Below are 14,284 nucleotides of genomic sequence, written 5' to 3'. Positions count from 1 at the left end.
AAGTGTTGAAGTACATGGAACGCTGGCCCTGCGTCTCCAACTAGGAGGCACCACAGGTCTGCAGAGCCCAAGCACCCCTTTAAGTAGAGGAACACCCACAGGCAGAGCAGACGTCCCGCCCAGCTGGAGGGTCAGTACCTGTTTAAAATAGGCCGTGGTAAAGTTGCCCCCCTCGATGGCCATGTCCCCCAACATCCTCTTCTGATTGGCCTTTTTCAGAATGTTCTCCTCCACTGTCCGTTCACTGATGAGCCTACGGGGTGACGCAAGCCATGTGTAAACAGCCAGATGCAGCCAGAAAACCCTATGGGCAAAGGGGAAGCTGGGGAAGGGAGGGGAGGCGACACCTGTAGATGTGAACGTCTCGGGTCTGGCCAATCCGGTGACAGCGGTCCTGAGCCTGAGCATCCATGGTGGGGTTCCAGTCGCTGTCATAGAAAACAACCGTGTCTGCCCCCGTCAGGTTCACGCCCACACCCCCACTCCGAGTTGAAAGGATGAAGCAGAATATGCGTTTGTCTGCATTGAACCGTTCCATCAAAGCCTAGAGGGAAAGGGGGGGAAAAAAGCATTAGGAGACATTGCCAGAAATAGACCCAAAACAAACCCAAGGCTTACTGGGGCCCCTCCTGGGACCCCAAGGCCTGGAAAAAGGAGACAGGTGAGGTGAGCCCCTAAGGGTTGCAGATGGCGGGATTACCTGTCTCTGTTCAACTCTCGTGGACCCATCCAGACGCAGGTAGAGGTGGCCGTGATAGGTGAGAAACTGCTCCAGCACATCCAGCATCCGGGTCATCTGGGTGAATATGAGCACCCGGTGGCCCTCCGCCTTGAGCTGGCGCAACAGCACAGCCAACGTCTGCAACTTTCCTGAAGAGACAACGAAGGGGTACCGGGAGCTAGCTACAGGCTGGGGTAGGGTGGACACTCAGTCCTGGAAGGCTGTCGTTGAAAGACAATCAAAGTTTTAGGCAAGGATCTCAGTGAGCCTAGGACATCAAAAATGTTTGACTTTGGGGCCGGCCCAGTGGCTCAGGCGGTTGGAGCTCTGTGCTCCTAACTCCGAAGGCTGCCGGTTCGATTCCCACATGGGCCAGTGGGCTCTCAACCACAAGGTTGCCAGTTCAATTCCTCGACTCCCACAAGGGATGGTGGGCAGCGCACCCTGCAACTAAGGTTGAACACGGCACCTTGAGCTGAGCTGCCTCCCGGATGGCTCAGTTGGTTGGAGCACATCCTCTCAACCACAAGGTTGCCGGTTCGACTCCCGCAAGGGATGGTGGGCTGTGCCCCCTGCAACTAACAACGGCAACTGGACCTAGAGTTGAGCTGCACCCTCCACAACTAAGACTGAAAGAACAACAACTTGAAGCTGAACAGCACCCCCCACAACTGAGATTGAAAGGACAACAACTTGACTTGGAAAAAAGGCCTGGAAGTACACACTGTTCCCCAATAAAGTCCTGTTCCCCTTCCCCAATAAAATCTTAAAAAAAAAAATAAAATCAAATATATGGTGATGGAAGGAGAACTGACTCTGGGTGGTGAACACACAATGGGATTCATAGATGATGTAATACAGAATTGTACACCTGAAATCTATGTAATTTTACTAACAATTGTCACCCCAATAAATTTTTTTAAAAATGTAAAAAAAAAAAAAAAAAAGTTTGACTTTGTATATTCTCTCCCCTTAAGGGTTCCTTGCCCTCTTCAGTCTGCTCCTGGCTCGGATCTAACTTTCCTGAGTCTAACTGAGGGGGAGATCTAGACCCTCAGGAGAAAAAGGGGGTCCTCAATGGTGTCCAAGCCCGAGGCTGTTAAACACTACACTGAGTTACAGCCACTGAAACACACAACGGAGTCACCGGATGGATATCAACAAATCCACTGACATCATGGCTTCCAGACAGGGACTGAAGGTGACTGAGGTCAGAACCAGAGGGGCAAGGAGCTCAGGTTACCTAGCTCGATCGCCCATCAAACAGAAAACTAACTCCTATAACATTTTTGGTAAGTCAGTCTGAAACACTCTGAACAAACACTTGGCAATGCATCAACTCTGAATGATTCCAAATATTGTTTTTTACTAAAATATGTATTGAGCACATATTAATAAAAATTCTGCAGTCTTTCTTATATTCTAAGACATTTAGGAAATCTCCAAAAACATGTTCCTATAACTACATCAGTGCAGGGCTGCAGCTAAAAGACAGTGTTGGTTAACAGGACCTGATTATCTTGTGGACACCTGGCAAAGACTCCTGGGTCCCAGGAGGTGCGTCGTGACTGGTCTGCATAATTAGCCAGAGTTCCTCTGCTATTTCCCTGGGTCAGTCACTGCTGTAGGAAGGGGCACATGGCCCAATTTGAGCCAATGCGCTGTGAGGCAAAGTCAGCTGGGGGGGGGGGGGGGGCAGCAGGAGTGGGAGGCTTTCTTTCCCAGGAAAGAAGACCTGCTAGGAGTATTCTGTCAAGCTCTCTCTTCCTGCTTAGAGCAGTTGCTGTGCTCCCTGGAGCTGTGCAGCCATGTTAAGATCACGAAGAAATAAGCATGAGAATACAAAGACAGAAGCTACGGGTGGTGTAAAGCGAGGCAGAGAGGCGGGAGATCCTGGGCCCATGAAGATACTGCTGCCCCAGATGTGCACCACTGTTCCCAGACTTTCCTGTTCAGGAAACAGTAAACGCTCTCTCTCGTGGTTTAAGGCACTGGGGCTGGTTCTGTTATTTGCAGCCAAATGTGTTCTAACAAGCAAGATTCTAACCAAAAGATCAGGATTCTCATCTTTTCCCAAAACGAAATCGACTACTTACTGTGCAGGCTTACACCACTGCACCTTTACTCATAAATCTGAAAACTGTGTACTGTGCCATCTCATTTGCTATTGTATCCCCAGTGATTAGCAAAACGACGTTCACAAAATAATCACTGAACGAATGAATGAGTGAGCACACATTTTCTACTTTCATCAAAGTCAAACTCACGAATGCCAAGAATCCGTCGTAAGGCCTACAGTTCTCCACCTTGCCCATCAGTACAACCTAAAAACCGGTCTCAGGTTTAATGAAACCCACACAGGCTGTATGTACAGCGTCCCTGATGCAACAATCTTGCTGTTGAGGCAGGAAAGAAGGCCAGGGACCCTCCCTGGCCAATGCACTCACCGCAGTCATACTGGATGAGCCTCAAGTCGGGGAACTGGGTGCGCATGTTACACACAATACGGTGCAAAGGACGGGCCCGGGGCCAGAGCTCACAGGCCAGCTGTTCCTGGAAGGCCGCCTGGCGCGGGGCCAGCCAAGGAGGCGGGTGGCAGGCATGCAGGGAAGGGGCAGGTGCCTCCACAGGAGGCATGACGAAGATGAACCTGCAAGGGAAAGAAGGCGAGCAGTCTGAAAGACTGAATTCCGAAGGGGCCCGGAAGTCAGTGCCTTCACCAGCCCTGAGCGCTACATCCGCTCAGAGGCCGCAAGCCCCGCTTCCCATTCGCACTCAGCCCCGCCCACCTCTCAATGATTTCCGACAGCTGGTCCAGTCGTTGCTGGGGAAACAGTACAGCCTGGCGGGCAGCCTCAGTATAAGTCCAAAAGGTGGGGTGGCTGGGGCAAGGAGAACAGGGGCTGACAGGGCTGGCAACAGGTTGGGGGAGGGTACAGAAATCCAGGACTTCAGTCCCGTACACGGGGGCCAGGGCCCCATGAGAATCGCTAAGTTGGAAAATCCGTTCCAGGCGTTCAGACCGCTGTCGCTTCCGCTTTTCCTCTAGAGAGTCCTAGGGATGAGAGAAAAAGATAAATAAACAGAAAAAAGTAATCAGTGTCCTCATAGAAAACCTGACAGTGCCTCTCAGAATTAAACATTATCTGTTGAAACCGTAGGATTCAAAAACACACTACGCTTTTAGTAGTCTTCCAAGTCGTCAATAATGGGAGCTATCCGTTTCACAATGTCAAATGAAATAACCTCTCTCCAAGAAAAAAAACGATCTTCCCTGTATGCTACCAAAGCAGAATGCCTGAATATTCAAAGTTAGGATCTACATCACCAACAAGCTTACAGAACAGACGAGCCAAGGGAATCTCCTATATAACATTTGGATCTTCTTGCACTAGATCCAAAACAATTATTAAAGGTCTTCCTGAAATCACCGACCAGGATACAGAGGGGTTAACCAAATCCAGTTTTCTGCCAAGGGCCAGACTGGGATGAGGTGGAATAGTAACCAGACATCTAGGTGGCATCACCTGAGAGAGAAAAGGGGCGTGCCCTGCCAGAGAGGAAATTCGTCTGACTTTGACCTAATCCTTTCCCATCTCTGTGTTCCCAGTTTCACAGGCTATAAAACCACCTTTTCTTTCTTTTGTTTTTCTTTTAAACACTTACCACACTTGTAGTTTTCCATCTGTGAATGCTCTGATCCGTGTCTTCTCCCCCCACGAAACTGCAGCCCATGTAACATGAGCTGTACCTGATTTTGTTCACGATAACCACTCAATGCCATGTTTCCCCGAAAATAAGACCGGGTCATAATAATTTTTGCTCCATAAGACACACTGGGGCGTATTTTCAGGGGATGTCTTATTTTTTCCTGTACAACAATCTACATTTATTCAAATACAGTCATGTCATCTTCTTCTGGAACATCGTCATAACGTACTAACTGCATCCGTCTGGCTGACGATCTTAACTGGAGCTTATTTTGGGGGTAGGTCTTATCTTCGGGGAAACACGGTACCTAACTCAGTGTCTGGCACAGAGTAGGCCTCTTGATAAACATCTGTTAATAGAATGAACGAATAATAAAGACTGGATCCCAAGAGATGGTGCTGCCGAACAGCAGTGTCCCAAATCTCCCTTCTTGCCTGCTGCCTTGAGCTTAACTCTTGGCTCCTTGTGATCGAAGTAAGAAGGGAAAGCATCCTAGCAGAGGGAAAAATCAATGCAAGTCACACCTCTAAGAGTAGGAGCAAAGGAGGAGGAAATATTTGATGGAACTGGGGCAGGTACCATGGATCTGAAAAGGGACTTGTATCCAGGATATATGAAGAACTCTTACAACTCAGTAATACATAAAATCACCCAATCAAAAAGGGCAAAGGATCTGAAGAGATATCTCTTCGAAGACACACAAATGGGCAATAACCCCCGAAAAGATGCTCAACATCATTGGCCGTCAGGAAAATGCAAATCAAAACAAGATACTACTTCACACCCACTAGAATGACTAAAATGAAAAAGACGAGAAACAAGTGTCGATAGAGATGCGGAGAACCCAGAACCCCTACAGGCTGCTGGTAGGAATGTAAAATGGTGCAGCCCCTTTGGGAAACTGCCTGGCAGGTCCTCCAATGGTTAAACCCAGTGACCATGAGGCCCTGCAATTCCATTCCTAGGTGTTTATCCAATTATCACTGAAAACATATGAAAAGAAACAAAAGCTATGTTCATACCATATTTCCCCGAAAATAAGACCTAACCAGAAAATAAGCCCTAGCATGATTTTTTCAGGATGCTCGTAATATAAGCCCTACCCCCAAATAAGCCCGTTAAGATGGTCAGCCAGACAGAAGCATTTAGGATGTCCGTTGCAACACACACCAGATGCATTGAATCATAAAATATTAATATATAATTAAATATAAATATCATTATTGACATTAATATTTAAAATAAATGACATTATACATTGTAATTATTTGTAAATACCCAAGAGGGAGCCTTTGGAGAGGTAAACGCCTACGTAAACAGATGAACTTGAGACTTACTGCCGAATGACCAATCGGAGTACAGACAGAATGCACGAATAACACGCGCACTTCGGGCGTGGTCGTGTCTAAGATCGATCTTCATAATTCAATACGTCATGTGGTGTAACGGATATACATAATGCACTCGTGTGAAATAAAGAAACGTTTTCTGAATTTTGGTGCCTGCAGTTTTTCGTCACTTTTGTGTGAACCATCATTCTTAACCGTCATCATTTTTGTTGCCACTCCTGTCTCGTAAGTTTTCAGTTAACACTTGATTTAATGGTAGATTTAAAGGGAATAATATCTAGACCCCCAGACAAGATGAGTGCAAAAAGGAAGAGCTATTCCGTCGAGTCCGAGAAAGGAATCGTGGAGGACTCCTGGGGAGCAAGAATCTTACGGCTTTCCGCAAAGAGAAGAAGTTGGATCTCCGGATAGTCCAAAAACGGTGAGTAGAGTATAACCTCAGTCAACAGGTGGACGAGGGAAATGCTAAGAAGCGCAAGTGTGGATCAGGTCAGCACCAGTATTTCCTGAGCTGGAAGACATCATCTGGGAATGGATTGCTGACAGGAGAGCAAAGGCTTTGGTTGTGCGCAGGGCTGATATTCAAGCATTTGCCTTTGCAATGGCACCACAGTTAGAAATATCCCCAGAAGAATTCAAAGCAGCACAACACTGGCTGGATGGCTTCCTTCAGCGATAGGAACTGTCTCTAAGATCGACAACACTGTTCACGCTGGAAGATACTGAAGATATTAAACGTGCACTTGCATTCAAGTCCTTTGTTGATGGCATCGACTTTTCTAAATACCAACCCTCCAACATGATTGCTATGGATGAAACTGCAGTGTTTATGGGCCAAGGATCTCAAACGACAATTGATCAGAGGGGTGCCTCGTCAATCTACATTCCCTCCACTGGTTATGAAAGTGCACGTGATACCTGTATTTTGGTAATTCGTCTGGATGGAAAGAAAGCCCCACCTCTAATCACCACTAAGGGCAAGAAAGGTAAGGTTGAACGTGTTTCAGACATTTATGTTCTTGAAACCAAAAAGGCTTGGTGCACACAAGCAGTTATAAGGAAGTGGGTCGATTTAATGCTGCCACTTGTTTGACGAGGTGGCCAAAGAGGTCTGCTAGTCGGGGATTCAGCCAGCACTCAGCACACTAAAGACACGAAGAACTTCCTTGTAGGGGATCAAATATATGGTGATGGAAGGAGAACTGACTCTGGGTGGTGAACACACAATGGAATTTATAGATGATGTAATACAGAACTGTACACCTGAAATCTATGTAATTTTACTAACAATTGTCACCCCAATAAATTTAAAAAAAGAACTTCCTTGTAGAGAGAAGACTAGATCAAATAATGATTCCCACAGGAATGACTGTCTATCTCTAGATTTGACATTGCAATAAACCAGCCATTCAAGGACCATTTGCGCATGGAAATCACTGACTACACTGAAAATAGAATGGAGAGAAATCAGCGTGGAAACTTTGTGAAGTCTAGCCTGCGAGAGGTCATGACTTGGGTGAAGAATTCATGGGATAAAATCACTGACAGCTGTGTTGCTAATGCACTACGAGCAGGCAACATGGACAAGTGCTCATTTAAGGAGAGCTCTATTGCTGGACATGAGAGATTGGGGCCAATGGTTCTACAGGAAATGGAGTCGCAAGAAATTCAAGCCTGAATTCGGGGTTTGGAAAGTTATGATGATGTTCCAGAAGAAGATGACATGACTGTATTTGAATAAAAGTAGATTTTTGTACATGAATAAATGTAGATTGTTGTACATGAAAAAATTAAGACATTCCCTGAAAATAAGCCCTAATGGGTCTTTTGAAGCAAAAATTAAGACCCAGTCTTATTTTCGGGGAAATTCGCTAGCTGTATTATTCATAACAACCAACAAGCAGAAATAATCCAACTGTCCCCATCAACTGATGAATAAATAAAATGTGGTATGTCCATACCATGGATTATTCAACAATAAAAAAATGAAGTATGAGCTATAATGATAAAATGGTACGTGCTGTAACATGAATGAACCTCAAAAACATTAAGCTAAGTGAAAGAAGTCAATCACAAAAGACCATGTATTACATGACTCCATAGGCGAATTTACAGGGCAAAAAACAATTAGCAGTTGCCAAAAGCGAGGAGGCATGGCGGGGGTTCCAGGAGGACAGCTAAGGGTGTGGGGGGTTTTGTCAGGGCCATGAAAATGCTCTAAAGTATGACAACTACAGTCGTACTACTCTGTGAACACATTACACTAAAAGCCACTCAACTGTGTACTTCACATGGGTTAACTACACAGTATGTGATTTGTATCTCAAATTGTAAAGAAAAGAAGTGTCCAGAAGCTGCTACCTGCTTCAGAGCCACCAGAGTGTGGCAGAGCACTTGCGGGCTGACCTCGGGCTAGGAGCCAGGCTCTCCTCCACTTCCAACAAGCCAGCCTAACCTGGCAGCGTCAGAAAAGGACAAGACGTGGAGTCAGTGGCCCTGAGGGAAGTGAGGGGCTAAGGCTGAGGTGCAGAGTAAGAGGAAGCTCGGCAACAGTGAGAAAAAGACAGAGGGCCTCCAGGGCCTCCCCAGAGCACTCTTCTCAGTAGCTCCTGGGTTACTGACTTGAATGTGAGTTTTAAGTTTAACGTAACCAAACATATATGGAACAACACAGATATATACGGGGGGAAAAAAGGCTAGCAGAAAGCTGGCGAAGGCACAGGGCAGAGAGTTATCTCTACTGCCCACTGAATCACCATGGAGGTGAAGAACTACACGAGATGACCATCAAAGTCACAAAGTCACACACTCGTGATCCTCAGGTCTAATTGTCACCCCTCCCTTAGAAGTTCAAATACTTGAGGATGGTAATAATTGTCACAACTGAGAAAAGTGAAAGTAAGCCCTCCTGCCTCTCATGGGGAAGAGAAAGCAATGGAGTCAGAACATCTCTGTTTTCACAAGTTGTGTGACTTCTGTATCATTCAATGGGCGAGATTCTTCATCCTCAAAATGGGATGAGATGCCAACGCTAACTCAAAAGAGCAAGCAAAACACAGAGACCAATGGTAACAAGAAGGCCCTCAACACATCAGTGTTTAATAGTTTTAAAAACACGTTAGGTCCCTGGGGCGGCCGACGGCTCAGTGGGTTAGAGCGCGAGCTCTCAACAAGGTTGCCGGTTCAATTCCTGCATGGGATGGAGCCTGCGCCCCCTGCAACTAAAGATTGAAAACGGCGACTGGACTTGGAGCTGAGCTGCGCCCTCCACAACTAGACTGAAGGACGACTTGGAGCTGATGGGCCCTGGAGAAACACACTGTTCCCCAATATTCCCCAATAAAAATCAAAACAAAAAAAATCATTAGTTTAAAAACAAAAAAGATAACCACATAAGGTGGTCCCCAAACACCCCCCTCCCCAAGCAAAGTGGAACATGACTTATTATTTCCACTTTACAAATAAGGATAAAGATCCAGAAGGCTCGGCCGACGGCGCTCAAGTATCAGGTCCACAAAGCTAGGCTTTGTGATTTCCCAAAAATGACATTATTCTGTGCCATTCACTCTACCGACACTCCAGAGACCCTCAACTCCCCAATCCCTCTCCTTCAAGGAAGTACAACTTACCAGATAGAAAGGGGACCGAGGTGGTGGTGGGGGCTGGCGCCGAGGCCGGGGACCACTGAACGAGGTAGCAGTGGAGGGGGGACTGGGGGGCCCAGAGCGCAACGTCAAGGTCTCAGGCTCCTCCTTGGAAACAGGCAGCCGGGACACCATGGTGACAGGCAAGGGAGCGGCACCAGACGTGGCACCCACCAGGGAGGATGCCTGAGAAGCTGGGGCCAGTGCCAGAGTCTGAGCTGCGGCCGGGCCCAAGGTGGACCCTGCAACGGGGGCAGGGCTCAAGGTCAGTGTTTGCACTGAAGCTGGGGCCAGGAGTGGAGCAGATGACGACACTGGAGCCAAAGTCAGAGTGTGAGCTGGGCTGGGGCCCATCGGAGAAGCAGGAGCCAGAGGGGGTGCTGGAGCCAGAGACAGCGTCTGAGCTGGAGTTGGTACCAGGGGTGATGCTGGAGCCAGAGACAGCGTCTGAGTGGGAAAGGGCCCCTGGGGGGTCCCTGTCCCCAGAGAGAGGGTCTGAGATGGAGACGATCCACCAAGACTGTGTGCTAAAGCTGGGGTTAAGGCTGGTGCCTGTGCAGAAGCCGGGCTTGGCAGAGGCGATGGAACCGGGGCTGGTACCATAGTCTGAGTTGATGATGGAGCCAACACAGGAGTTGGAACTGGCACCAGTGAAGACGCTGAGGCTAAAGGAGTTCCTGGAGCAGATGATGAAGCCAGAACTGGAACTGGAGTCTGTGATGGAGCCAGGACTGGAAGAGGAGCCAGAGAAGAAGCTGGAGGAGCCAGGATCGCTGTCTGTGGAGCTGCCATGGGAGCCAGAGAGGTGGCTAGAGCCTGAGGTGCAGAAGGTGCTGGAGCCAGAAGGGAAGCCTGAGCTGGAGCTGGATTTGGTGCTGCCGGAAAAGAATTGGCCAGAGCAGAAGCTGGCACCAGGACGGGTGAACACGCTGGGGCCGTGACTGAGTTCAACCCTGGAACATGTGGAGAGGCTGGAGCCAACAACAGAGGGTGAGCAGGTGCCTGAGACGGGGACAGGGATGGAGCTGTGGCCAAACCGAGAGTCAAGCCTGCCGCTGACGGGGAAGCCCCAGCTGGTGCCAAAGAGGGAAGTCCAGGCGCCGCAGACACAACAGGTGCCAGTGTCGGAGACACATTGGTCAACAGAGCTGGGCCTGAAGCTGAAACAGGTAAGGGTGCTGAGATGGGGATGGGGAGCGGAGCGGAGGCTGGGGTAGCAGGTGCGCTGGGCACTGAGATGGGGAGTGATGACGGCGCTGGAGCTGCGACTGTAGAGGCCCCAGGACTGGCAAGGGGAGAGGAGTTGGGAACTGGCGCTGGAGAAGAGGCTGGCCCAGGGAGCGAGGACGACACAGCAAGAGGAGAGGAGATGGTCAAGGGAGCAGCTCCGGGTGCTGACGCTGTGGAGACAGAGGAGGAGTTCGCTCGGAATTCTTTTCTTCCTCCTCCTATTACCCTGCCCCGCCTCTTCCCTGACCCCAAGCTTCACCTAAAACTTTCACTCCCCCACCAGGGCTCAAAGATCCAGGGGACCTGACAACTGAGCATTTCCTTTCCCGCCAAGGTTCCAGCAAACGTATCCCGGAGTTAGGCCAGGGCTTGGCAGCCCAGCTCAGGGGCCCCAGCACAGCAAGTCAGTCTGCGGGATGACGATGGGGTCTGTTGTGACTAAGAGAAAGCGGGGCCATCCTATCCGAGATCCTGGCAAAATTTTCTGGCCTCAGCCACCTGGACTCACCACTGACTTCGGGCGACGGGCTGTGGAGCAGCTTGAGAAGGGGCCTCACCAGGGTGGACGTGGGTATGGGGGCCCGGGCGGTACCCAGAGCAGGTGTGGGCAGCCGGCCAGGGGTTAATGTGGAGCGTGGAGTCAACACAGTTGGAAGCCCAGAGCTTGGAGGCCGTGGTGCTGGCGCCAATGGAGGCACAGGAGTCAGTCCATCCCGAGGGGTCTGCCTCACTACAATCTTCACCACGCCCGTGTTATTCACCATGGTTGGTGGCACTGCAAGAGGAAGCTACATTGAGGGGAAGGCAGAAAAGAAACAAGAGACCCAAAGGATGGAAGAAGTCTGGGGCAGGACAGGGCAGCAGACACACACTGGAGATACTGACAAGGGACAAGAGCCCTGGGCAGGCAGGGCGGCGGCAGAAGCCCGGGGTGGGCCTGGAAGTGCCAAGGCCTGGCGGGAACGCAGTGATGGGGAAGCCAGGAGCCTCACCCTGGTTAGCAGCAAGCGGAAGGCTGAGGCCAGTGGGGGCAGGGGTGGTGCTGGGGGTCGAAGAAGGCAGCACAGAGACAGGGGTGGGGCCAGGGGGCGGGGCCACGGCCTGGATGAGGGCCACGTGGGCAGGCTGGCTGATGAGGTGGTGCTGCCCCCCTGCTGACACCAAGTGCACCACATTCCCTGGGTGAAGGAGAGAGAAAGAGAGAAAGAGAGAGAGAGAAGCAGCTATCAACAGGAGGAAGGCAGAGGCAAGGGTCTAAGAGGAACAGGAAAGAACAGGAGAGAACTGCTCCGGGATGACCTCAGCCTGATCTGTCAGTACCTCCCTCCAAACATGCCCCCACCTCCCCACCCCCACTGAGAGCTAGGCAAAGAAACAGAAAGGCTCACATCTGAAAAGAGCCACAAATACAAGACGACAAGGAAAAAGAGGAAAAAGGCAGGACAGGGGGTGGGTTTTACCTACTTTGCAGCGGGCGGGGCTGCCCCACGGCAAGCTGGCGCACCTGGGCACCAGTCAAGGTCAGCTTGTTGCCCTGGATTTGGAAGGTCAGAGGCTTGCTGCCCCCTGCACTAGCCACTGGACGTTGTGCCAGGGAGGCGAGCTGCCCGATGCTGACCACTTCGCCTGCTACGAACAAAGAAGGGGCTCATGCGCACGGGCCTCTCCGCAGGCCCTCGCGAGGGTCTCGGGGCCCCAACCCCACCCCTCACTTCAGCACCTTTCAGCCAGCGCAGCCTTGGCCTAAGGGCTACTCCTTACACCCCCCACTTGCTCAGCAACACCCTTCCGTCCTGACGGCCTGCATCTTCCTGAGCCAATCAGCACCCCTCCTCCTCACTGCTCTTCCACGGCCAGTCCTGCCGCTGTTTACTCCTCTGTGTGTCATCCCCCCACTAGACTGAACCAACTCCCTGAGGCTCTGACGTCGGTATGAATCACCCGTGTCTGGCAGAGCACCTAATGTGTGTGAGCTACCCAGACTGATGGCTCTCGTGTTCCTGAGCTTTTCTCCCCCAGATCCCAGGACAGAAGCCTTGCTCCCACCTCAGGTGCCCCCCCTCACAGAGCCCTGGCCACTTACAGGGCAGGCGAGCTTGCATATCAGGAGACAGGATGAGGCGCTGCGGGGCGGGAGCAGGAGCTGGGACTGCCGTGGAGGGAGCAGTGGCTGTGGTGGCAGAAGCGGTGGTGGCAGCCCCCGAAGGGAAAGTGTAGCCTGGTGGCACCGTCAGGGGCTTCAGTAAGCTGGAGGAGCCTGGGGGTGGGGCAGGGCTCAGGCGAACAGGGGCGGGTGGGGCTGGCTTCAGGGACAGAGTTGGTGTGGGAGGCCGGGAGGTCCCAGTCAGGACCCCCAGGGGGGAAGGCAACACTGTAGACACAAAGCAGGCATCGTCAGGTGGACCCTGAATAGAGTCCCTGCCGCACCCAGAAGCCCCCATACATACTCCCTTTCAGCCCCATACACACCACAACCTCCTGCAACCCAGCTCCTCAAATGCTCTAATGTCACTGCTTCTTCCCCAATCTGACTAATCTACCAGAAGTACCCCCAGCACCCTGGCTCCCTTGCAACTCACCCTGGGGGAGGGGCCCACTGTTTGGCTGCAGTGGTGGCAACAGAACAGGGCCAGGAGGCCGGGATGCTGGAATCAGTGGGGGTCCAGCCGGCGAGGCTGACACCATCAGTGGCGCTGGCAGCACTGGAGGCGTTGGGCCAGGGCTGGGCTGGGCTGAGAGCTCAGGGCCTGGAGGGGGTCGGACAGGAACAGGACCCAGGAGAGTCCGTGGGTTGTTCACGACCACCACTGTCCGGCCTTCTTGCTTGGGCACTGGCTGCAGCATCCTGCGAGAAAAACAACACAGGAGTAAATAGGAAGAAGAAAGAATCAAGAAAAGACAGGAGACATTATGTTAAGTGAAATAAGTCAGTTAGAGAAAGACGTATGATCTCGCATGTAGAAGCTAAAGAACTAAATAAATACGCAAAGGAAACAGAAACAGTCTCAGAGATAGAGAGGAAAAACTGATGGCTGCTAGATGGAAGGGGGTGGGGATGAGGGAGAAGGGGACGGGATTAGGAAGCACAAATTGGTAACTACAGTATTGCCACAGGGATATGAAAGTTTGGGGAATATGATGAATAACGCTGTACAGATTTTGTAGGGTGTCAGATGGGTACATGTCTTATTAAGGAGACCACTTCATGGACGGTGTGGATGCCTGACCACTGCAGTGTACACCTGGAACTGAATAATACTGCACGTCAACTATAACTTAACATATATATATAGTCCCGGGATATGAAGTACAGCACAGGAAACAGACAAAGGAATTGTAACAAATATATATACGATGCCAGAGGGGCAATAGATTGGGGAAGGGAGGTAAACACTGTGTGAGGGATGAAATGTCTAACTATTACATTGTTTTGTATACGTGAAACTAAGGGGGAAAAAAGAAAAAAGGAGAGTAAGGAAGATGAGGCAGAAAGAGATCATAAAAGAAAAGGGGGAAAAGGAAAAGACCCAAAGGTGAAAGGGAAAGAAACCCAAGATAAACAAAAAGCAACTGGGGTGGGGGGCGGGGAATAAATGACAAACACCAGAAGCCCTCCCAGGACCCTCTTT

General features: G+C 50.4%; 1 protein-coding gene across 9 annotated transcripts in view; it reads right to left on the bottom strand.

Moving 5' to 3' along the window:
* Positions 1 to 14,284, bottom strand: part of SRCAP (Snf2 related CREBBP activator protein) — a 35,855-nt gene that overhangs the window by 5,640 nt on the left and 15,931 nt on the right. For 7 of the 9 annotated variants that reach the window (XM_019717230.3, XM_074322999.2, XM_074323000.2 and 4 more), the window contains exons 20-30: positions 13,235 to 13,500; positions 12,739 to 13,026; positions 12,120 to 12,284; positions 11,648 to 11,833; positions 11,164 to 11,430; positions 9,411 to 10,825; positions 3,511 to 3,776; positions 3,169 to 3,371; positions 701 to 870; positions 348 to 544; positions 139 to 253 (exon numbers count right to left, since the gene is read on the bottom strand). In XM_019717230.3, the coding sequence (XP_019572789.2) occupies positions 139 to 253; positions 348 to 544; positions 701 to 870; positions 3,169 to 3,371; positions 3,511 to 3,776; positions 9,411 to 10,825; positions 11,164 to 11,430; positions 11,648 to 11,833; positions 12,120 to 12,284; positions 12,739 to 13,026; positions 13,235 to 13,500 (3,538 nt within the window). The remainder of the gene's footprint in view (positions 1 to 138; positions 254 to 347; positions 545 to 700; positions 871 to 3,168; positions 3,372 to 3,510; positions 3,777 to 9,410; positions 10,826 to 11,163; positions 11,431 to 11,647; positions 11,834 to 12,119; positions 12,285 to 12,738; positions 13,027 to 13,234; positions 13,501 to 14,284) is intronic. The other 2 variants (XM_074322998.2, XM_074323001.2) reach the window with 2 other exon arrangements.

Source organism: Rhinolophus sinicus, chromosome 10 (assembly GCF_057876585.1).
Source record: "Rhinolophus sinicus isolate RSI-liver-muscle chromosome 10, RSI-T2T, whole genome shotgun sequence".
NCBI lineage: Eukaryota > Metazoa > Chordata > Mammalia > Chiroptera > Rhinolophidae > Rhinolophus > Rhinolophus sinicus.
Note: the sequence above shows the minus strand (reverse complement) of the source record. Positions and strands in the feature narration are given on the sequence as shown.